We start from the raw sequence: 24120 nt of genomic DNA, 5'->3' as shown, positions 1-24120 counted from the left end.
TCAAGGCTCGGCCATTGTCTACCTTGGCCTGAAGTCTCTCAGACGTGGCGCATCAGTGAGGAGACCATTCAGCTCCTCAGGCCTCCTGTGACGTTAATGGGGTCACGGCACATGCGTGGCCTAACTCCACATTCCCATAATGCCTTTGGTTATTATCGAACAATCTCCCATTTCAAATTAACTGATCGGGTTAATTTGCTCGAGCGTCAGTTTGGGGAATAGAGTCCCAAAGAGAAGCTGCCCTCTGTGTCCTGTGCTCCCGGCAGGTCAGGTTGGAGTTTTTTAGACCATGTTCCTTGGTTTGAGCATCTGTCATCTATTGAACTGTGAGGTACATTGTAGTCAAGGTAAGTTCTGACATGACCCTGGATCTCAACGTGGACTTTTCATTAAATGTTACTACCACAGTTATACATGCAGCTCCTTGAATTGTCGACATGTGGGATGCTTTCGTGTAAATTATATGGAATAGGAGCTTTGCTGGATATTCTGAATTGTTCCATGCTCCACTCTTCAGAGAAAAATAGAATCTAGGAGCAGGAGTAGGCCATTCAGCCCTTTGAACCTGATCCACCATTGAGTAAGATCAAGATTGATCTTCTATCTCATCATCTGATTCACTCTAAAGAAAAGAATGTGGAATTAACTGCCAGAGGAAGTGGGTACAATTACAATGTTTAAAATATTTTTGGACATGAAGAGGAAAGGTTTGGAGGGATATGGGCCAAATGCAGGCAAGTGAGACTAGTTTAGTTTGGGATTATGGTCGGTATGGACTGGTTGGACTGAAGGGTCTCTTTCTGTGCTGAATGACTGTGAACTGAAAACAGAAATTGCTGGAAGAATTCAGCATGAACTCTGTCACTTCACAGATGCTGCCAGAACCGTTGAGTTTTCCAGCAATTTCTGTTTTTGTTTCATATTCCCCCCTTTCTCTCCACACCTTTCAATGCCTTGAGAGAGGGTAGGAAAAAAAAGCCATTTTTTCATTGACTCACGGGATGAGGTGTCACTGGCTGGGCATTTATTGCCTGTCCCTAATTTCCCCAAAGAACAGTTAAGAGTCAACCACGTTGCCGTGGGTCTGAAGTCACACGTAGGCCAGACCAGGTAAGGAAGGCAGTTTCATTCCCTAAAGGGCATTAGTGACCCAGATGGGTGTTTTCTGACAATTGACAAAACAGCTTCATGGTCATCATTAGATACTTCATCCCAGATTTGTTTTTTCTTTAATTTAATTCAAATTCTACCATCTGCATGCTGGATTTGAACCCAGGTCCTCAGAACATGAGCTGAGTTTCTGGATTAGTAGTCCACTGATTAGACCAATCGCCCATCGCCTCCCCTTAAGCACCTGACTGAAGTACATTTCTGTGAGAGACAAAACGGATTGGTTCGAATCAGAGGAAGTTGCACATGTTCGGGATGACCTGACCTTTGGTATCATTCCTCTGGGGGATGTTCTCAGCTGAGCCGTGACAGTATTTTGACTTTTGTTTCTCTTTAGATTCTGAAGAAGAGGAGTTGGAGCCGGCAAAGCAACTGATCCAGCCAATCGCAGAAAAGATTTTCTCAGAGCACAAAGCGAAAGATGAGGATCCTCCACTGCTGTTCTTTGTTGCAGGAGAGGTCAGTACCAGCCTTAGCTCACATATGTCTGAGTTCCATTGTTGCATTTCAATAGCCTGTCTGCTTACCCAAAGAGGTATTTCATAGAATCCCTACAGTGTGGAAGCAGGTCATTTCGCCCATCAAGTCCTCACTGACCCTCCGATGAGCATCTCTCCAAGATCCACACCCAACCCTACCCCTGTATTTCCCTTGGCTAATCCATTTACACATCCCTGGATACTGTGGGCAATTTCCCATGGCCAGTCCATCTAACCTGCACATCTTTGGATTGTGGGAGGAAACCGGAACAAATCCACACAAACACTGGGAGAACGTGCAAACTCCACACAGACAGTCGGCCGAGGACGGAATCCCTGTAAACCCATATTTACTGCAATTAACCCACCCAGCCTGCTCAGTACGGGGCACTTTAGCATGGCCAACCCACCTAACCCGCACATCTTTGGACTGTGGGAGGAAACCCACGCAGACACGGGGAGGCTGGAATCGAACCCGGGTCCCTGGCGGTGTGAGGCAGCAGTGCTGACCATTGAGCCACCGTGCCGACCATTTCTATACCACTGTTCAGAATACCTTAAAGTACTTTCCAGCCAACAATGTATTTCAAATGTTTGTAGGAAATGACAGCTAATTTCCGCACAGCACGCTGCCACAAACAGCAATGAGTTAATGTTTATAATTGTTTATCACAGAATGGTTACTGTGCAGACAGAGGCCATTTGGTCTGCCATGTCAATGCTGGCTTCCTGCACAAGTAACTCTGTCTCATTCCCCTGCCTTTTTCCCATAGCCATGGAATAGATACTCTTGATTTGTTTTAATTTATTGTCACATGTTCCTGAGTACAGTGAAAAGCTTTGTTTACCAGCAGTACAGGCAGATCATAGCAAACAAGAACATACTGATCATAGGGTGAAAAACAACTTAGAGACGTACAAGTCACATTGCACAAGGCGTGCACGAGCCAAGACTAACATTAGCAAGATCAATATTATTTGAAGTTAGAGAGTTCATTCATCAGTCTAATAATGGCCAGGAGGGAGAAGCTGTTCCTGAACCTGCTGGTGCGTGTGTTGAGGCATCTGTATCTTCTGCGTGATGGAAGAGGTTGTAGGAGAGCATTACCAGCGTGGGCTGGGTCTTTGATGTTGGCAGCCTTTCTGTGGCAGCGAGCTATGTAACTGGAGTCCATGATGGGAGGTTGGCTTCTGTGATGGTCTGGGCTGTGCCCACCACCTTCTGTAGTTTCGTATGGTCTTGGGCAGAGCAGTTGCCGTACCAGGCCGTTATGCACCCGGACAGTGTGCTCTCAATGAGGTAGACGTTGGTGAGGGTCCTCATGGACGTGCTGATTTCCTGAGCTGCCTGAGGAAGAAGATGCTTCGTTGTCTCTTCTTTATCATCGCACCGACGTGGGAAGTCCAGGACAGGTCCTCTGTTGTCATCACTCGGAGGAACTCCTCAATTGATCCTCGGGATCCTCTGTGAAAGCCATGACTGCCATTACACACTCAGGGAGTAAATCCCAACCACTGTCCGTGTAGAAGCAGGTTTTTCTCGGGTTGCCGTTGCTTTCTTTGCCAGTCACCTTCCACCGCGGCCCTCGGCTGTTTTGCCGATCTCCTCCTCCACTCAGTAGGAGCAAACCAAAACAAAGATGCTAGAAATCAAAAACGAGAAACAGAAATAGCTGGAGAAACTCAGCAGGTCTGGCGGCATCTGTGGAGAGAGAAACAGAGTTGGTGTTGCAGACCAAGAATCTGCTTTCTCTCTCCGCAGATGCTGACAGACCTGCTGAGTTCGTCAAGCGATTTCTGTTTCTGTTTAAAACACTTCTTTGAAATCTCTGCTCAAGCCTCTATCCTCTGAGGGGACGTGCCCCAGCTGCTCCAATCCTTCTGCACAACCCAAGCCCCTCACCCTGGTTTTCTTTGTCGATTGTTTTCTGCACCCTCTATAATTGATTGATTTATTTATTGTCACATGTACCGAAGTACAGTGAAAAGCTTTGTTTATGAGCAGTGCAGGCAGATCATTGTAAGCGCGAGTGTACAGAACAAAAGATTTAGATGGAGGCATACAGGTAACATTGCACGGGGCATACAAGAGAGATCAACATGAGCAAAGTCAGCATTATTTGAGACTGGAGAGTCCATAATGCCTTCACAACCTTGTAGAATTGGACACTCTCCTCCAGTTCAGTGTTCTGTGAAGATTCATTCCAATTTTCCAGCTTTTATTATTTCGGGTGTTGTTGAGAGAAGGATAAATATATTCAGGACATGGGTAAGAACACCCCCCACCTTTCTTTCAGATCACACCACAGGATTCCATTTGCATCCATCCAAGATGGCAAATGGTACCTCAGTTACTGCCCCTGTTGGTACTGAAGGTTCAGACAAGGCCATGTGCTCAAGGGTGAGACTTGAGCTTTAACGAGTTTTGAGAAGACTTGTAGCTCAGGTTGAAGTTCTGGATGTAGGTTTGCCCGCTGAGCTGGAAGGTTTGGTTTCAGATGTTTCATCACCATACTAGGTAACATCATCAGTGAGCCTCTGGATGAAGCACTGGTGTAATGGCCCGCTTTCTATGTATGTGTTTCGGTTTCCTTGGGTTGATTATGTAATTTCCTGTGGTGATGTCATTTCCTGTTCTTTATCTTAGGGGGTGGTAAATGGGATCCAAGTCAATATGTTTGTTAATAGAGTTCCAGTTGGAATGCCATGCTTCTAGGAATTCTCGTGCGTGTCTCTGTTTGGCTTGCCCTAGGATGGATGTGTTGTCCCAGTCGAAGCAGTGTCCTTCCTCATCTGTATGTAAGGATACTAGTGAGAGAGCTGAAAAATGTGTTGCTGGAAAAGCGCAGCAGGTCAGGCAGCATCCAAGGAACAGGGGAATCGACGTTTCGGGCATAAGCCCTTCTTCAGGCTACTAGTGAGAGAGGGTCATATCTTTTGTTTTGTGGCTAGTTGATGTTCATGTATCCTGGTGGCTAGTCTTCTGCCTGTTTGTCCAATATAGTGAATTCCTCGAAGCACAGCATTCCAACTAGAACTCTATCAACAAACATGTTGACTTGGATCCCATTTACCGCCCCCTGAGAAAAAAGAATAGGAAATGACGCCATCACAGGAAATGATGTCACCACAGGAAATAACATTGCCAACTCAAGGTAAACCTAGACACATAAATAGAAAGTGGGCCATGCCACCAGTGCTTCATCTGGAGGCTCGCCGATGATGTTACCTAGTATGGTGACAAAACGTCTGAAAATGAGCCTTCCAGCTCAGCGAGCAAACCTACATCCAGAACTTGAGCTTTAACTCTGAAACACCAGTGAGATCATTAAGGCAGTCTGTCTGAAGAAGTTCCTAAAGATGAGGGGCAAGCATTCGAAGCAGTGAATGGATGGAACCCTACTTGGACATTAAACTGCCCACGAATTGTAGGATGGACTGAAACGTTGGGAAGTCACAGATCTGGGGAAAGTGAACCTATGTCAATGACGGTTCTGATCTCCCTGTAACAGGAAGGATAGTATTAAGCTAGAGACGGTTCAGAAGAGCTTTACCAGGATTTTACTGGAAATGGAAGGTTTGAGTTATAACAAAAGGCTCCATATTGGGGTGTAGGAGGTTGAGAGGTGACTTACAGAGGCTTCTAAAATAATGAGGGGTATAGATAAGGTGAATAGCAGATGTATTTTCCTTAGGGGTGGGGGATTTTAAGACTAGGGGACATATTTTTAAAATGAGAGGAGAACAATTTTAAAAAGACATAAGGGGCAATCCTTTTACACAGAGAGTGATTTGTGTGTGGAATGAACTACCAGAGGGAGTGATGGATGCAGATATAGTGTTCAAAAGACTAGATTAGATTAGATTAGATTACTTACAGTGTGGAAACAGGCCCTTCGGCCCAACAAGTCCACACCGCCCCGCCGAAGCGCAACCCACCCATACCCCTACATTTACCCCTTACCTAACACTATGGGCAATTTAGCATGGCCAATTCACCTGACCTGCACATCTTTGGACTGTGGGAGGAAACCGGAGCACCCGATGTTGAATAAGTACATAAATGTTTGGAGGGATATGGGCCAAGCGCAGGGAGATGGGACTAGTTTAGTTTGGGATAATGGTCAGTACACATTGGTTGGGCTGAATGGTCTGTTTCTGTGTTGGATGACTCTATGACAATGACAGTCCAATCGGGTGATGTGAGCTGTAATGACGGCGTGGTTACAATTCCGATATTTCTGTAATCCTCAAAACCTCTTCAAAGGACATGAATTAAATTTTAAATAAGAGGAAGATGTAAATGTAGAGGGATTTAAGTGTTTAAATATGGGCTATTAAATATGTTTACAGGGCAAAGTGCCTAACAGGCCAGTCCTCAGTGGCATTGGGAGGAGGGGAGATGGACCAGGAGAGAAAGGAATTGGAGAATTCTCAGGTCAAGTTCAGAACTGAAAGTGAATAGAGAGATAATTTACTTGACATCTGAAGTTACAGAGGTAGTTGGAAACAAGGTTGGATATGATGGAGAGATTGCTGGAGAAAAGGCTCATTAACGGATCAGTTTTACAAGAGTTGAGTCGGGGGAGGGCGACTTGGAGAGAATAGACATGGTCAAATGCAGAGCTGCGAAAAGCAATGATTTCAGGAAGAGTCTGGCACAGGTAGAAGCTGAGGTTGGGAGTTGGTGCTGATGTGTAAGTCGGTATAGTTTTGTGAGAGACGACATGGGAACTGGAGGTCAGCTTGACGCCAGATGGTGTTGGAGAAATGCGGTCTGAGATGGGGGAAGCATAAAGACAATGACTTCAGTCATCCCAATATTTATCTGGATTCATCCAAGACTCCTGTCAGACAGAGACCTGTAGAGATACTAAAACAGGGAAGAGAGAGTGGTTTAAAAGGAAGACAGATGCCTATTTGAGATGTAAGGATACTGAAGAATTTGACAAACGCGTGGGAAATGGAGTTACAAGGAAATAGCTGGCACAGTTTTTGCTGTAGATTGAGACCAAACCCGGGGCTGAGTTTTCCTCTTTGGTTTATGGGTAGTGCACAAGGAACAACCATGACAGTGGCAAACCCCATGTTGCTGAGATATCCTCCTCGCTCTCACTAATAGTTATGAAGAACAGCTGCCTGGTGTTACCAGGGGAAAGATGGAAGGAGAGATATATTAGGTGCTGTACTGGACTAGCAACCCTGAGTACGAGTATTCAAATGGCATTGTGGTCAATGTGTGAAATGGAACTCAAATGTTTTTAAGGTTGAGGTTATATAACCAGAGAAAATAGGAGCAGGAGGAGGCCCTTCAGCCTTTTGATACTGCTCTGCCATGAGATATGATCATGGCTGATCATCCAACTCAGTCCCCTATTCCCACCTTCTCCCCTATACCCTTTGATCCCGTTAGCCCCAAGATCTATCTCTAACGCCTTTCGAGAACATTCAATGGTTTGGCCTCTCCCCGTTTTCTGTGGCAGTGAATTCACAGACTCCCCACTCTCTGGGGGAAGACACTGCCCTCCACCTCAGTTCCTCAGGATAGTAAGTGATGCCACGGATCAGGACTGCCCTCTGGCAGGACAGGATGGGCAGTAAATGGCCACATTTCACCAGGGTCACGGACGTTTTTTGAAACATAAAAAGAGAGAAGCTCTTTTTTGGCTCGGTTCAGCTTTCATTTCACATCACAGTTGATGCCAAATCATGTCTAGTCAGTATGATATTTCAGAACTGGATGTGAATCTCCCTCTTGGTGCAGGGACAAAGAATGAGGTGGCCATCTTCGGCTTGTAATAGTCACACCAGGAACTTATTGGTACAGTGATATCAAACTTCTGTTTTGTTTTGTGTATTGATAACTGACAAGTGTATGGAGTGGTCAGTCCATCTGTTGTTGGTGGTGTTTGCCAGACACATGTATCTGTTTTGTTTTCTCTCTCTCTCTCTCTCTCTCTCCCTCTTTCCCTGCAGCATATGCAAAATCTAAAAGGTTCCAGCATTGCTGTAATTGGAAGCATTCCCCGAAAATGAGAACATGTTTTGTATTAACTAAAAACAGATCTCGTTGCTGACTGTCGGACACAACTCAATGACAGAAGAATGGGGTGTTTTCCCCTTCTCGAACACAAGTGGTCATTTTGGGTTGGAGACATAACCCTCACTCCCCTTTCTGCCAACGGGAATGGTCCTTTAGTTTCCTGGGAATGGAGGGGCAGGCAGGTAGCTTCACGCTGCGGTGTGCGGTTTGATGCAATCCCAGCCACTCAGGCTGTTAACGATGGAGCATCCTGTCAGTGGGAGGATGGCCTTATCTCCAGTGGAGTCCATCTCCCCTTTTATCTCTGAATCAGCAGTGACCAGTCATCACCACCGAGAGTTATGAGGGAGCAGGAAAATGGCAAGGGGCAGAATGGTCAATTCCTCTTTGGAGATGAAGGTGCTGAGAACAGATAAATGGTTTTCCTCATCTGTGTTCACTTTGTGGATGTACTACACCTCATTTCCCCCCCACCCACCCCCCACCTTCCCAAAAACCCAACTTCTATCCATTTATTCTTCACATCTGGCTAGTCTTGGTTAGAGTTTCAAATTAAATACATAGCAGATATTTGGTCTAAACAGCATTCAGCAAATGTTAAACTTGCTATGACAGTGAAATCCCCCCCCCCAGGGAGTCCATCTCCTCCACCTGTACTGTCAACATAGAGTCATACAGCATGGAAACAGACCCTTCGGCCCAACTCGTCCAAGCCAACCAAGTTTCTCAAATAAGCTGGTCCCATTTGCCTGTGTTTGGCCCATATCCCGTCTAAATCTTTCCTGTCTGTGTAACTGTTCAAGTATCTTTTAAATGTTCTAATGGTACCAGCCTCGACCACTTTCCCCTGGCAGCTCATTCCACATATACACTCCCCTCTGTGAGAAAAAGTTGCCCCTCATTTTAAACCTGCGCCCTCTAGTTTTGGACTCCCTTACCCTGGGACAAAGACCTTTACTATTCACCTTATATACAGCCCCTCATGATTTTATAAACCTCTATAAGGTCACCCCTCAGCCTCCTACACTCCAGGGAAAAAACTCTCAGCCTATTCTGTCTCTCTTTGTAATGTGTCACATTGTGTAGACTGACAAAGGAAACTCTATCTGGGAGACATCTAGAGGGAAAGGTTTGTCTGAATGAAGATGGTTACTTCGGTTATACAGGGCAGTGGCGAGACCCCAGCAAGATTACTGTGCATTCTCCTGGCCCCATTATTTATGGATCATTCTCACTTGTGTCTTTATTGCCTGTTAAAAAGCAGCAATTGTGAATTATTTCCCGGCTCATTTGAGATCTTAACAAAAGAAATAACAAGATTGGATCTTAGTTGGCTGTTGAGCTCACACTTTCCAGTTGGGATAGTTCTCCCACGTTGAGCTTTGTTGAACGCATGGAGCATGGTTTCTGTGGAATTCCAACCAAATGGATGCTTGGGTTCCATGTCTGGGAATTCTGTTTGTGTCAAATGTAAAAAAAGACATTTAATAAAGCACCAGGAAATATGGAAGTGGGGGGGGGGGGGGGGGGGGAGAACACACTCACCTCTGAACCATAGGTTGTGTGTTTGAGTCCCACTCAGAGTCTGCACCATAGAATAAAGCCCTCCAGCCCATCAAGGGTGCGGCATGGTGGCTCAGTGGTTAGCACTGCTGCCTCACAGCACCAGGGACCTGGGTTCAATTCTAGCCTCAGGCAACTGTCTGTGTGGAGTTTCCACATTCTCCCCATGTCTGCGTGGGTGTCCTCCCACAATCCAAAGATGTGGACTGGTCATGCTAAATTGTCCCGTAGTGACCAGGGCTGGGTGGGTTTTCCCTGGGAAAATGCAGGATTATAGGGAGGGGTGGGTCTGGGTGGGGTGCCCTTAAGAGGGTTGCTGGGCCGAATGGCCTGCATCCTCACTGTAGAGTTTCTGTGATTCGTAGAGCCCCTGACCTGGGCTGTTATTGATCCCTCAATCAGCATTAGCTTTAAGAAATCAAAGCACACACTGAGTAACTGAAATGAAAACAGAAATTGCTGGAGAAATTCAGCAGGTCTGCGCATCTGTGGGGAGAGAAACAGAGTTAACGTTTTGGGTGGATTGACGAACAAAAGCAGTATTTATCTTGATGATGGCGGGGTCTGGGGGAGGAGGGGATAGAAGGACTGTGTGTTCAGGTGGAGACAGAGAGAGGGCAAAGGTTAGGCAAACAGAGGAATTGGTGATGCTGAGCTAGGGAAGATGAAAGGCTAGCTAGGTGCTTGTGGAGACTGTGAGTGGGTGAAAATAGGCTGCTTTCAGCACAGTCAAACCCCTATGTTGTGGCAGTTCCTCGGGTGATGGGGGTGTGGAAAAAATATAGACCGAGGTTTATGGGTCTAAAATCATTGATCTGGATATTGTGTTCTGAAGGCTCCCCAAACAGAAACACAGACTCGTCATTAAATGGGGGGGTTTGGTTTGCTGTGCACACATTGATTGCAGCAGCCGAAAAGTACTTTGTTGGTTATAAAGCACTGTCTGATGTCGTGAATGATGCTATACAAATGCAAGTGTGTCTGTTCTCTTCCTTTCACTGTGGTGTGCCAGGGACCTGTCTCTGGAGTTAATTTGACTGTGTTTAAGATTTATTAAACCCAGCGTTACCAGATCTTTACCGCATACAGCTGGAAACATTGTGCTGGCTGATGCCGAGCAGTTCTCTCTGGCTTGTGCCTTTTCTGCTTGGATCCGCAATTTAATTTGAAACAATCCCGTACAAAACCTCCTTGTGTACGGATACTTAGTCCCGAGTCCATACCCGACACTGGGTTCTGAAGGACCCGGTCCATTGGAATCAGAGGGCGAGCAGGAATCCTGTATCAGCTGCTGGTTGCGCACAGTCATAGAGTCCCTACAGTGTGGAAAGAGGCCATTCGGCCCATCAAGTCCATATCAATCCACTGAAGGCCATCCAACTCCAGACCTAACTCCTGCATTTCCCATGGCTAACCCATCTACCCTGCACACCCCTGGATACTCTGGACAATTTAAGCATGGCTAATTCACCTGACCTGCACATCTTTGGATTGTGGGCGGAAACCAGAGCACCCGGAGGAAACTCACGCAGACACGGGGAGAATGTGCAGACTCCACACAGTCAGTCGCCTGAAGCTGGAATCGAACCCGGGACCCTGGTGTTGTGCTGACCACTGAGCCACTGTGCCGCCCATTCACCTTACCATAGTCTTAGTAGCTCATGTAGAAGCCCATCCACTCGAGTCCCCATTTCCCTTAATTCTCTCCCATGTGACCCACTGGATGAGAGGCAGGCTGGAGAGAGAGGCTAAGGTTTGTAAGTGTCTGTAAAGACTAGAAGTAGGCTATTTGGCCCTTCAAGCCTGCTGTGCCATTCAGAATGACCATGGCTGATCCTCAATCTCAATGCTGTACTCCCTCTCTCTCCCAAGACCCCTTGATACCATTAAAAGCCATAAATAATGCTGCAGGACCTGCCTCCCAGTCAGTGTGGACTGACATTCAGTCAAAGTAGAGAGTGGGTGAGTTTTGTCAAATGCTATACAGGTCGTTCTGTTATAACGCGCGTTACGTCAACACAAATTCTCCGAAATGTGATCGACAAACTGGGGACACTGTTTCTAAAGCCCAAACTTTTAAAACGTCCGTTGGCTGGAAAACTTTGAGCGCTGTTTTTATAGCGCGATTTTTGTGAAACGCAGGGTTGCACAAGACCACGACCACTGCGTTATCGAAGAACTGCCTGTGCTGTCGGCTGAGATAGCTACGGATCTTTAGTTGCAAATGCAAGCAGAAGGTGGGGAACTGACAGAAAAGAAAGATTGTTCTGATCTTGTCAGCTATCCCAAAATGCAAACCAACTGACCAGACAGCAAGGCAGCGAGGATAAAGAAGGGTTTCAATTCCGTGACCTCCGACCTCTCTAACTAGTCCACAGGCAGCAAACTTACCCTGTGAATTGTAGTTACAGTTGTGATTGTGGCAGACAGTCGCAATCCCTAACAGGGTAATACTCTATCAGTACTGCAGTGAAATCTGAGGAGCAGGACCTCAAGTATCAGGCCGGGCTGGAAGTGCTCACAGAACTCACGTAGAGCTGAGAAAAGACGATTCGGCCCAACCTTCTGGCCTGCTCTCACTAACACATGCACTGGATGGTAAGTGTTGACCTAGACTTCCCACCTTCCAGATGCAGGGTGAGCATCGGCAATGGTGGGAAATCTGGAAGAGGACGTGGCGACTGGGATTTAACAATCCGTTCCCTTCAAAAATTCCCAGAGGCACCAATACAGTGGATTCCATGAACCTGACCCAAGCTCCCAGTTCAATGGAGCATGCAGGTTCAATGTGTAGGGTTTGTAATGCAAAGATAATAAAATCTGACAATCTGATTCAAGTGGTAAATAGTTTTGAGGTTTTTCAACCTTAAAGACAAATATTTTTATAAACGTCTCCACAACGTGGATGTGGTCAATCTGCTGCTGGACATAGAGTCAAGAGTCAGGGAGAGTCAAGCTCTTGGGAGTGACAATCACCAACAATCTGCCCTGGTCCACCCATGGTCAAGAAAGCACAGCAATGTCTCTACTTCCTTAGGAGGCTAAAGGAATTCAGCATGTCAGTAAAGACTCTTGCAAATTTTTATAGATGCGCCACAGAAAGCATCCTATCTGGACATGTTATTATTTGGTATGGCAACTGCACTTCCGAAGACTGTAAGAAGCTACAGGGAGTTGTGAACACAACCCAATCCATCACACAAACCAACCTTCCCTTGATTCCATTTACACTTCCCATTGCGTTGGTAAAGCAACCTACATCATCAAAAACCCCTCCCACCCCGGCTGAACTCTCCTACCCTTTTCCGTCAGGCAGAAGATATGAAAGTTTGATGCACAGAACAATAGAGACACTCGGACCTGAGAGCACAGCCATAGAGTAAAGAGAAGACTTTTTGGAATGGAGATAAAGAGAAACTTCTTCAGCCGCAGAATGGTGAATCGATGGAATTCACTACCACAGAAGGCTGTGGAGGCCATGTCATTGAGTATGTTTAAGACTGAGAAAGATAGGTTCTTGAGGATCAAGGGTCATGGGGAGAAAGCAGGAGAATGGAGTTGAGAAACTTATCCGCCATGATTGAATGGCGGAGCAGATTCGATGGGCTGAATGGACTACTCTCTGCTCCTATGTCTTATGGTCTAATAGATTCAAGAACAGCTCCTTCCCTGCTGTTATCAGACTCCTGAGCACAGATCTCTCAAATGTTAATGGTGATCTTTCTCTGCATCTTCTCAGCAGCTGCAACACTGTACCCTGCACTTTATTCTGTTACCCTGATGCACTTGTATGGTACAATCTGCCTGTAAAGCTTCTCACTGTACCTCAGTATACGTCACTGTAATAAATCGAATCATGCAGCACCAAAACAGGCCCTTCAGCCCAACTAGTCCATGCTGACCAGGTTTCCTAAACTGAACTAGTCCTATTTTCCTGTATTTGGTCCATATCCCTTTCCTATCAACGTACTGTCCAAGAATTTTTTAAATGTTGCAACTGTACCAGCCTCCACCACTTCCTCTGGCAGCTCATTCCATACACGTACCACCCTCTGGATGAAAAAGTTGCCCCTCATGTCCTTTTTATATCTTTCATCCTCACCTTACACCGATGCCGTCTAGTTTTGAACGCGCCCAGCTCAGAGAAAAGACTTTGTCTGTTTACCCTATCCGTGCCCCTCATGATTTCTGTAAGGTCACCCCTCAGTTCCCAACGCTTCAAGGAAAGAAGTCCCAGCCTATTCAAACCCTCCAGTCTCAGTAACAGTTTTGTGAATCTTTTTTGCTCCCTTTCTAGTTTAGCAACAGTCTTTCAACAACAGGGCGACTAGAATTGTATGCAGCACTCCAACTGTGGTCTCAGCAATGTCTTATGCAGCCATCACATGACATCCCAACTCCCACACTCAATGCTGTGAGTGTGCCAAACATGAGCTAAAGGGACAACTCATCTGAGGCTTGACCACATTTTCCAGCGACAGAATCCAGAATGGAAGCTGTGTCTTTAGTTTCTTGACATGACTCTGAGCAGGCAGATTGTGCAGTCCCTGGCACAGCCCCGGTTGGCATCCAACCCAGTTCGAAGGTTTCTTTCCCGCTGCTGGCATTCTAGAACTTTCCAGCCACGCAGTGGAACAAGCTGAGGCAGCCAGTGCCTTTCCATCTTGCTGATGCGCTCCCAGCGAGATTGGGGAAATCCAGGATTGTACTCGATTAAAATGTTACAGAGCGGATTGAATACATGCCCACTCTCCCCGCTGTGGGATGGTGCATTGCAGTATCCTCCAGTGAGCGTGCCAGCCGTCAATGTTCATTCACTTTTTAATCTTTAATTCAGGCTGTTGGCGTGATGGGGGAAGCGAACTCTCAGATATTTAATTTCCAGAAAAGTTCAGAGTGGCTTAGAAACGTGCTGGGAGTGCCCCAGCATGCCTTTAATTATAAACCTCATCCAGCTGCTTGTAATAGTGATTTTGTTGAGCTTGCAGAGGTTGGATCTGTGTGGCTATGGGTGAGCACAGGGGTCACTGATTGCCAAGTGCAGTAGTGTGAGGGTTAAGCTCCCTCTGGGTGATACTCTGGATCTCTGGTACAACACCCAGAGGCTCCCATTGGCCCAGCCTGACCCTTTGGAGTAACCGTACAGTATGGCCAACACCACGAACCAGGAGGCCCCACCTTGGTGATGGTTGTGAGCATCGCCGAGACTTCCAAGGGGCGGGGAGTGGGGGGGAGAGGAAATTGCATTTACGGAGTGCCTTCCCCAGCCTAGGCAGGGGCATGGCTTTTGCCGACAAAGTACTCCGGAAGCGCAGTCGGACGCGCTGAGATGCTGCAGCTGCTTTGCGGGACAGCACGATCTCACAGACAGTGTTGGGGTCATGAACCAGGATCATTTGCCTGAGTCGATTTGAGGGGCGGATGCCAGCTGGGTGGAGGGGCTTGGTGGGGGGGAAATGCGGGAAACAATTCCGCTCCCTTGTGCACAGCAACATCCCACAGCGTGGCCGTGACTGGATCGTCGGGCTTGTTGGCTGTTGGCTGAGGGGCGGGCGTCACTGAGAAGTCCCTGGCCCCTTCAATTTTGAGTCAATGTGATCATTTACTCCCAGGGACCAGTGTCACATTTCAGCGCCTCATTTGAAAGGCAGGAGCCTCAATAGTGCGGCCCTCCCTCAGACCTGGGCACGGGGCAGTCGGCCTGTGCTCAACTCTCTGGAATTCAGAATCTAATGATGGGGCAGCACGGTTGCTCAGTGGTTAGCACCGCTGCCTCAGTACCAGGGACCCAGGTTCGATTCCAGCCTTGGGCGACTGTGTGGTGTTTGTACATTCTCCCAGTGTCTGCGTGGGTTTCCTCCGGGTGCTCCAGTTTCCTCCCACAGTCCAAAGATATACAGGTCATGTGAATCGGCCATGCTAAATTGCCTGTAGTATTAGGTGCATTAGGGAAATGGGTCTGGGTGGGTTAGTCTTTCGAAGACCTGTTGGGCCGAAGGGCCTGTTACTGTACTGTAGGGGAATCTAATCTAATCTATGGCCTTGAATCTGTAGTTTATTGTTGGAAAAACCCATCTGGTTCACTAATGCCCTTTAAGGAAGTAAACTGCCATCCTTACCTGGTCTGGCCTACATGTGACTCCAGACCCACAGCAATGTGGTTGACTCTTAACTGCCCTCTGGGCAATTAACAACGGGAAATACATGCTGGCCAAGACAGTCATGCCCACATCCAATAACAGAAAAAACCATGAAGGCATCTAAACTTAAACTTGTTTTTGAGAGCTTACCTCGGAATGAGTTAGTAAAGGGATTTACAGAATGACTCTAACTGAGAGAACCAAACCCATTTGTAACCAGCTGTGGTTCTGGGTTCCCCTGGCATGAGGTTAAACACCTGGCATGTGTCAGAAGGGGCACAGAGCCCAGTCCCCTGACCCTCTCCCTTGGGATCCCAAGCACCATATTGGTCTATCACAGGCATGTCGGTAACAAGGGGACAAAGAGCCGGAGAGGAAACAGGTTGCCAGTCTGATGGTGACAGTCACTGAGGCCTCTGCTGTATCGTGCACAACCCAAGCCACCTGCTAATTGCTGATTGTTACCATTAACGTTTGCCTGTGGCTCTGTTATTGTGATGGGGTTATTGCTACTCTGCCTTTCCTGCTAGTGTGGCGTTAGCAATTCAGCGGCAAATTAATGCATGGTCTGAGCTCCTCTGGGCTCCTGCATTTGAAAACCAGATTGTCTTTCTCTATGCGAAGCTGCTCTTGTTGAGATGATGGATGACTCTCTTCACAGAGCGCTTTGTTTCTCTCTCTCTCTCTCGTTTCTTTTCACTGGAATCAAGGTGGTCAGACAATCAGTTCCTAATTGAAGGCCCTGACTCTGTATTGGTTCAGGCACCTTCCCGGCTGGACTCACTCAGCAAACCTCAGGTTCTGGCACCTCTGTCCTTACTCAGATCAGGCCATGTTCCCAATATTCTTCGGCTCGCAGTCAAAATAGTCTCGATTGTAAAATTCTCATCCTTGTTTATGGATCACTCCAAACTTTATACCTCTGTAATCTTCTCCGGCCACATATCCCTCCAAGATATCTGCCCTTGCCTAGATTCTGAATTCTTGAGCATCCTCAGATGTTATCATTCCAGCCATTTTCTGCTGTGTCAGTGGGCGGGAGGCTGGTTTTTGTGATGGACTGGGCTGCATTCACAACTGTCTGCAATTTCTTGCAGTCCTGGGCGGAGCAGTTGCCATGTCAAGCTGTGATGCTTCTGGATAGGGTGCTTTCTATGACGCGTCTGTAAAAATGGTTAAGGGACCTTGTGGACATCCTGGATTTCCTTAGCCTTCTGAGGAAGTAGAGGCGTTGGTGTGCTTTCCTGACTGTAGCATCGACATGGATGGACCAGGACAGATTGTTGGTGATACTTATTCCGAGGAGCTTAAAGTTCTTTACCATCTTCACATCGACTCCATTGATCCTCCCCCCCCCCCCGTTGCTAAAGTTAATGACCAGCTCCTTTGTTTTGCTGACATTGAGGGGGAGGAGAGCTTGTTACCTTTAAACCATGCCACTCAGCTCAAAATCTCTTTCCTGTTCTCTGTCTCATCATTGTTGTAAAAGTGTAGCGCTGGAAAAGCACAGCAGGTCAGGCAGCATCCGAGAAGCAGGAGAATCGACGTTTTGGGCATAAGGAATGTTGAGCGGGGAGGTAGCTGAGAGATAAATCAGAGAGTGGGGGTTGGGGGAACGAAGGTGATAGGTCGGAGGGGAGGCTGGAGTGGATAGGTGGGAAGGGCGATGGACAGGTAGGACAGTTCAAGAGGGTGGTGCCGAGTTGGAGGGTTGGATCTGGGATGAGGTGGGGGGAAGGGGAGATGAGGAAACTGGTGAAGTTGACTCGTCAGTCATAGCCCCACCTCCCAATACTGATGAAGGGCTTATGCCCAAAACGGTGACTCTCCTGCTCTTCGGGTGCTGCCTGACCGACTGTGCTTTTCCAGCATCACACGTTTCGACTGCTTCTCCAGCATCTGCAGTGCTCGCCTTCTCTCTGTCACATCATTGTTTGAGATCTAGCCCTCCATGGTGGGTCCTGTCTCCATTGCTTCTTTTTAAACCTGTACTGTGTGGTTCTGGATCCTTCTTCCAATGGGAACAATTTCTCCGAATCAGCTCTGTCCAAACCCCTCGTGATTTTGAAATGTTTTGTATTGGTTTGTAGGTCATGGACCATCACTGGCGAGGCCAGCGTTTATTGTCCATCCCTAGCTGTCCTGGAGAAGGTGGGGGTGAGCTGCCTTCTTGAACTGCTGCTATCCACCTGGATTCCCAGGAATCAAGTGTTCGGCGTCAGACAACGACAATCGTGACTCAGCTGGTTTGCTGTTGATGTAGCAAAAGCAGAAATTGTTGGCGAAACTCAGCAGGTCTGGCAGTATCTGTGGAGAGAGCAAAACAGAGTTTCGAGTGCAGTGACCCTTCTTCAGGAGTCTGGACCTTAAACATTAACTCTGTTTCTCTCTCTGCCGATGCTGCCGGACCTGCTGAGTTTCTGCAACTGTTTGTGGTTTCATTTCAGATTTCCTGCAGCTGCAGCTCGATGTAGCTTCAGTTCCAACCCAGCCCCTCATAATGTAGTCATTCTATTGCAGAACTGCAGAAGCTGTAAATCAGAATCACAAACAGAAGTTGCTGGAAAAGCTCAGCAGGTCTGGTAGCATCTGTGGAGAGAAATCAAAGTTAACGTCTCGGGTCCTACGATTGTCCAAGCCAATATTTATGCCCCAGTAAGAATCATGAAGACACACTAAGTGGGCACAGACCACATTGTTGCTGAGGGCACTTGCATTGGGCACATTGGCTCCAGTTTTTCCAATGTTTGTGATTGTTTTTGCAAAAAAATTCTCAATTGCCTGTAAAGCAGTTTGGATTTGTCCTGGTGTTGTGAAAGGCGCTATATAAAGGCGGGTCCATATTTGTTTAGGGTAACCTCTGCCACACTGCATGCGAAGAACCCATCTTGCTGTAAAGTTCACCAAGCCCTCTTGCCCCAGCCACAGCTCAATGGCTCTGCACCACAGAGGCCTCGTCCAGAGGCTCACTGAAGATGTTACCTAGTATGGTGATGAAATGTCTGAAAATGAACCTTCCAGCTCAGCGAGCAAACCTACATCCAGATCCAAGTGGAGCTGTTCCTTCAGGAACCTGGGGGTCAGGGATGTAAAGGGAATGCCCCACCGAAAGGAGCTGGGGTTTTTTATATTCATTCCCGGGATCAGGGCGTCGTTGGCTGGGCCAGCATTTGCCCATCCCTAATTGCCCAGCAGCCAATCAAGAGTGAACCACATTGCTGTGGGTCTGGAGTCACGTGTAGGCCAGACCAGGTAAGGACAGGAGATTGCTGAAGGACATTAGTGAACCAGATGGGTTTTTCCTGACAACTGACAATGAATTCATGGGCTATTAATTCCCCCTCCAGTCCCAGGCGCATTATCTGGGTCTCTGGATTAACAGTCCAGCAATAACACCACTCGGCCATCATCTCTCCAATCACTTTTTGAGTGATGAATGTCCTGATGCTGGGAACCCGGACCTGGGAGAGGACAGTGGTGTCTGCCTAACCAACGCAGTAAGCTTGCAGATGTAGCAGGCACTGAAGAAGGCAAATACTACACATTGGCTTTCAGAGCGAGAAGATTCGAGTACAGGAGCAGGGATTTCATGCTGTACTGGTGAGACCTCACCTGGAATATTATGCCCAACTTTGGTCTCTTTATCCAAGAAAGGATGGAGGGAGCACAAAAAAGGTTTACCTGATTGATTGCTAGCATTGACTTGTGAAGAGAAACTGGATTGGTTAGGATGACATTCAGTAAAGCTTAGAAGAATGCGGGAGGGGGGAGATCTCATGGTAAAGTATAAAATTCGAACAGGAATAGAGAGGGTAAATGTGGGAAGGATATTCATGATGACCGGGAACTCTAGAACCAGGGTTCACTGTCTTAAGGATATGGGGTGGGCCATTTCAAACTGAGATATGGAGAAATGTCTTCACCCAGAGAGTGGGGAGCCCATGGAATTCTCTGCTGCAGGAAGTGGTTGAAGCCAAAACATTGATTGTTTGGAAGAGGTTTTAGATACGGTTCTTGAGGCTAAAAATATCAGTGGGTATGGGGGAGAAAGTGGAACATGGTACTGTGCTGGATGAACAGCCATGATCATATTGAATGATGGAACGGGCTCAGAGGGCTGAATGGCCTCCTCCTATTTTCGATGTTTTATGCATTTGAATGGTCTTGTGAAGGGCACCATCCATGGTTGAGATTTTGGTTCCCCAGAAACTCTTTACAAATCCTCTTGGGAACGCACTGTGAGCTTTAGCCAAGATTTGTATGCACAAGTCTGTATAGTGGGGCTTGAACCCACAACCTTCTGACTCTGGGATGAAAGTGTAACCCACTGAGCTGAAGGGAGCCATTTGGAGTCTCGGATTGCTGGCTGGCCATCTGTCTCTCACTCTCCAGCATGTTTTAACAGACTGTAAGCCAAAGGAGCAGAAATTAGGCCATTCAGCCCACCAAGCCTGCTCCGCCATTCAATCATGGCTGATAGGTTTTTCAATCCCATTCTCCCGCTTTCTCCCTGTAACCCTTGACATTCAAGAACCTATCAATGTCAGTCTTAAACATACTCAATGACCCAACCCCCTTTTATGGCAATGAATCCCATAGATTTGCCACTCTCTGGATGAAGACATTTTTCCTTAGCTCCATTCTAAAGGGTCATCCTTTTACTCAGAGTGTTCTCCCATTGAGACTCATTCAAACCTCCCACAGGATTAGTGATTGGGAATGTTATTACTGCAGCTTTATTGAAAAATAATCTGATGTTGATTACTGGGAAATGTTCTGTTGAATGGATACATAATGGTAAAGAGCTAAGAAATGGGTCTGAGGGTATTTTATATTGCACAAGTGGATTGTGATGTGAATCAGAATGTTGCAGCTTTCTGCCAATGCCAGTATTCAGCGTTAAACTTCCTCAAATGCAGACATTTCCTTTCCACACTGGCCTGGTTCCTGAACCCAGCAAAGTACACACTTTGGGAGCTGTGTGCCAGTGACTGAGAGCTGGGCACAGACAGCAGAGCTTGACTCATCCTTCAGCCTTTTGCCATCCTGATGGGTGAAGGGAGCATCTGCTGCCCCCTAAATAAATCGGAACAGGAGTAGGCCTTTCAGCCCCTCATGCCTGTTCCGCCTCTCAATCAGATCAAGGCTGAACTGTGGCCTAACTCCATATGTCTGCCTTTGGCCCATATCTCTCTGCTTTACAATAAATTATCCATCTCAGATCTGAGTTAACAACTGACCCAGCATCCCCTTCCCATTTGTGGAAGAGACGTCCAGCCATCTACCACCCTTTTTGTATAGAAGTGCTTCCTAACACCTCACCTGAACAGTCTGGCCCTAATTCTCAGACTGTGGCCCCTGGTTCTAGAATTGTCAACAAGTACAAATAGTTTATTTTTACCTACCCTATCGTTTTCCAGTTAAAGCTTGAAAATATCAATCAGATCATCCATTGACCTTCTAAATTCTAGAGAAAACAGGCCTAATTTGGATAATCTCTCCTCATAACTTAACCCTTGACTTCCAGATATCATTCTTGTAAATCTACATTTAACTCTCTCCAAGGCCAGTCAGACCTTTCTAAGGTGTGGGTACCCAGATCTGTTTACAGAGCTCCAAGTGGTGTCTCCCCAGAGCTTTGTATAACTGCAGCATAACTTCCACATCCCTGCGCTCGAGTTCTCTAAATAAAAAGGCCATCATTCCTTTAGCTTTCTTGATTATTTTCTGCAAGTGTGCATGACATTTTAAAGATTTGTGCACCTGCACTTCCAAATCTCTTTGGACGTCCACTGCATTTAACTTTATGGTCCAAAGTGGATAATCCCGTACTTACCTGAAGATCACTGACACAATTGCCCACCTTTCCATGGGTCTCCACCAGTCGCTACCCAAAACTGATGCCACCCGAGTGGCATTGTGACTCTCCTGTAAAGGCAAACCTGCCCCCTCCACCCCAGGCACTGCACAACACTGGGGTTCCAGAGTGCTGTAATGAATGGCGGACCAAGCTCGAAGGGCCGAATGGCCTCCTCCTGCTCCTATCTTCTATGTTTCTATATTGCCTGAGGCGTGGTGACCCTCAGATAAGACCACAACCAGTCCTCTCTCCCTCTCCCTCTCTCTCTCTCTCTAATGAGAAAACAGTTCTTTGATCTGGGAAGACCAAGGTGACTTTACCTAAGGCTCTAGCTATTGACTGACCTGAGAAAATGTGGCTGGTTATGACACTCTCATTCTTTCCCACTTTACTAATGACTTGCTGGTCTGGTTTTAATGGTGTCGGTTAGTTCAGTTGGTTGGACTGCTGGTTTGCAATGCAGAATGGCAGCCACAGCCTGGGTTCAGTTCCATGAAGGATGCTTCTTCTCAACCTCATCCTTCAGTGGAGTTCAGACAGGGGTGGGAATCTCATAGAGACTTATAACATTCTAACAGGACTAGACAGGGTAGATGCAGGGAGGCTGTTCCCGATGGTGAGGGGGTCCAGAACTGGGGGTCACAGTCTGAGGATTCGGGCTGGACCTTTCAGGATGGAGATGAGGAGACATTTCTTCACCCACAGAGTGATGAGCCTTGGAATTCATTACCACAGGAAGTAGTTGATGCCAAACATTGAATGTATTCAAGATATAGCACTTGGGGCGAACGGGGTCAAAGGTTATGGGGAGAGAGCAGGATGATTGGAGCAGGCTCGAAGGGCCAAATGGCCTCCTCTGGTTCCTATCTTCTATGTTTTTATATTGCCTGAGGCGTGGTGACCCTCAGATAAGACCACAACCAGTCCTCTCTCCCTCTGTCTCTCTCTCTCTCTCTAATGAGGGAGCAGTTCTTTGATCTGGGAGAACCATGGTGACTTTACCTAGTTATTGACTTACCTGAGAAAATGTAGCTGATTATTAAAACACTGGTCCCAGCCTCAATGATGGCCCCATTTAACCAGTTGTTTCTAGACAGCAGCCAGGAGGTGACTGGATTTGCCAACACCTTGAATCAAATCCAGTTCATTCAAAACCGGTCAGGGAAAATCCTGGCCCTGAACACTTCCCTGCTCTCTGTGGCCAGAGATGTAGAAACAGAAGTAGGTAATTCAGCCCATCAAGTCTGCCTCACCATTCCATGCCCAATCTGATAATCCTCAACTCGGCCTTCCCCTCCTTTTCCCCTGAGTCCTTGTTCCCTTTACTGATTAAGAATCAAGCTCAGCCTTGAATATACTCAATGACCCAGCCTCAACAGTCCTCTGAGGTAAAGAACTCTGCAGATTCCCAGCCCTCAGAGAGAAGAACTTCCTCCTCGTCTCTGTCTTAAATGAATTTCGTTTTGTTCTGAGCTCCTGCAATTCTGACCTCTTCAGGATCCTTGACCTTGCTGTCATCTCCCAGGCCTCAATCTGTGCGGTCCCTTCGGCTAAATCTCCCATCGCTGTCCCTCTTTGTCCTCATTTAAGACGCTCCCTTAAAGCCTATCTCTTAGTAGCTTGTCCTTAAGACACTGTTATAAACCGCAAGGTGTTCACGTTGTAGCAAAAACATCCCAAAACCATCCTCATGAGCCATTGCCGTATTCACCTCCCCCGACCACTGACACTATTTCTCCCTCTCTTCCTTTGCTGCAGGATGACATGACGGAATCGCTACGGGATTTTACGAACCTTCCGGAGTCTGCTCCGCTTCTCACCATCCTGGACATGTCACAGAGAGCCAAGTACGTCAAAGACGTGGAGGAGATCACGCCTGTGATTGTGGAAGAGTTTGTGAAGGCATTCCTGAAAGAGAAACTAAAACCAGAGCCAATCTGAAGTTGCCAACGAGAAAGAATATTTAACACCCCCGGCTGATTTTCGTTCAAAAGTTCTATTTAAACAAAAAAAAATCAAAACCCAAAAAAAAGGTCTTTCTAGCTATTGAATTTCCATTCGTTCTAACACAGCGGTCACGAGCATATCCTTGGAAGAGGCTTGTTGGCATCTCCTTTCTCTGCTTTAGCTGGCCGGGTAGGATGACCCGTTACGATGAATCCAGTTGGCAGCTTGCTCCTACGTAAGCTCTGGCAGATCATTAACATTTCTGATGCACCGGCCTAAATCTCGCTCGGGCCTACAATCCCTTCCAGCTTGAGAGCTTTTTGTTTTTTGAAACAGGCCTCTGTTTCCTTCACTGACAACCTCATTGAGACTGGGCTGGCTTTCGACCCCACTGTTCGAATCCCCCCTTCACCAACCCACCGTGATCATGTACTTCTGAGGAGTTTCCCACTGACTTATTTACACCCCGCACCCCTTTTAATCTCTCCCTTTTTTTAAAAAAAAATTGTAATCTGGTCCTGTTACAATGTTTTAAATTATTGTGAGATAAGTCTAATAAACCTGGCAGCAGACGCATTGAAAATAGCTCTGTTTTATTTCCTGTTTTCTTTTTGGTGGTTCAGAAAACAAAATGGCTTCCATCGAAGACGCTTCCTGCAGTTTGCTGAAGCATTACTCAGTTAATGTTGGAATGTGGCCTTGGCGAGACTGTAGTGAACTGTGTTTGATCCTGGGCAAATTGAGCTGAAGACTTTGTCTGAGATATTTTATCATCAACCTATTCAGAGATGCTATGACACACTCTCAGAGCAGGGAGGACTTGAAACCGAGGCCTCCTGGCTCTGAGGTAGGTTCACTCCCACTACGCCAAGAGACCCCAAGTCATCGTCTGAGAAAGTGGGCGTCATTGTGTCTCAG

At 47.0% G+C, this 24120-nt stretch overlaps 1 protein-coding gene across 4 annotated transcripts in view; it reads left to right on the top strand.

The window, feature by feature from the left end:
* The window catches only part of nxn (nucleoredoxin), a 234454-nt gene extending 210667 nt beyond the window's left edge, over positions 1-23787 (top strand). For all 4 annotated transcript variants that reach the window (XM_072589940.1, XM_072589942.1, XM_072589943.1 and 1 more), the window contains 2 exons: positions 1508-1629; positions 23014-23787. In XM_072589940.1, coding sequence (XP_072446041.1) covers positions 1508-1629; positions 23014-23196 — 305 coding nt within the window. In that variant the 3' untranslated portion in view covers positions 23197-23787. The remainder of the gene's footprint in view (positions 1-1507; positions 1630-23013) is intronic.
* Positions 23788-24120: the final 333 nt, after the last annotated feature.

This window comes from Chiloscyllium punctatum, chromosome 19 (assembly GCF_047496795.1).
Source record: "Chiloscyllium punctatum isolate Juve2018m chromosome 19, sChiPun1.3, whole genome shotgun sequence".
Lineage (NCBI taxonomy): Eukaryota > Metazoa > Chordata > Chondrichthyes > Orectolobiformes > Hemiscylliidae > Chiloscyllium > Chiloscyllium punctatum.
This window is presented reverse-complemented; position numbering and strand designations above follow the sequence as displayed.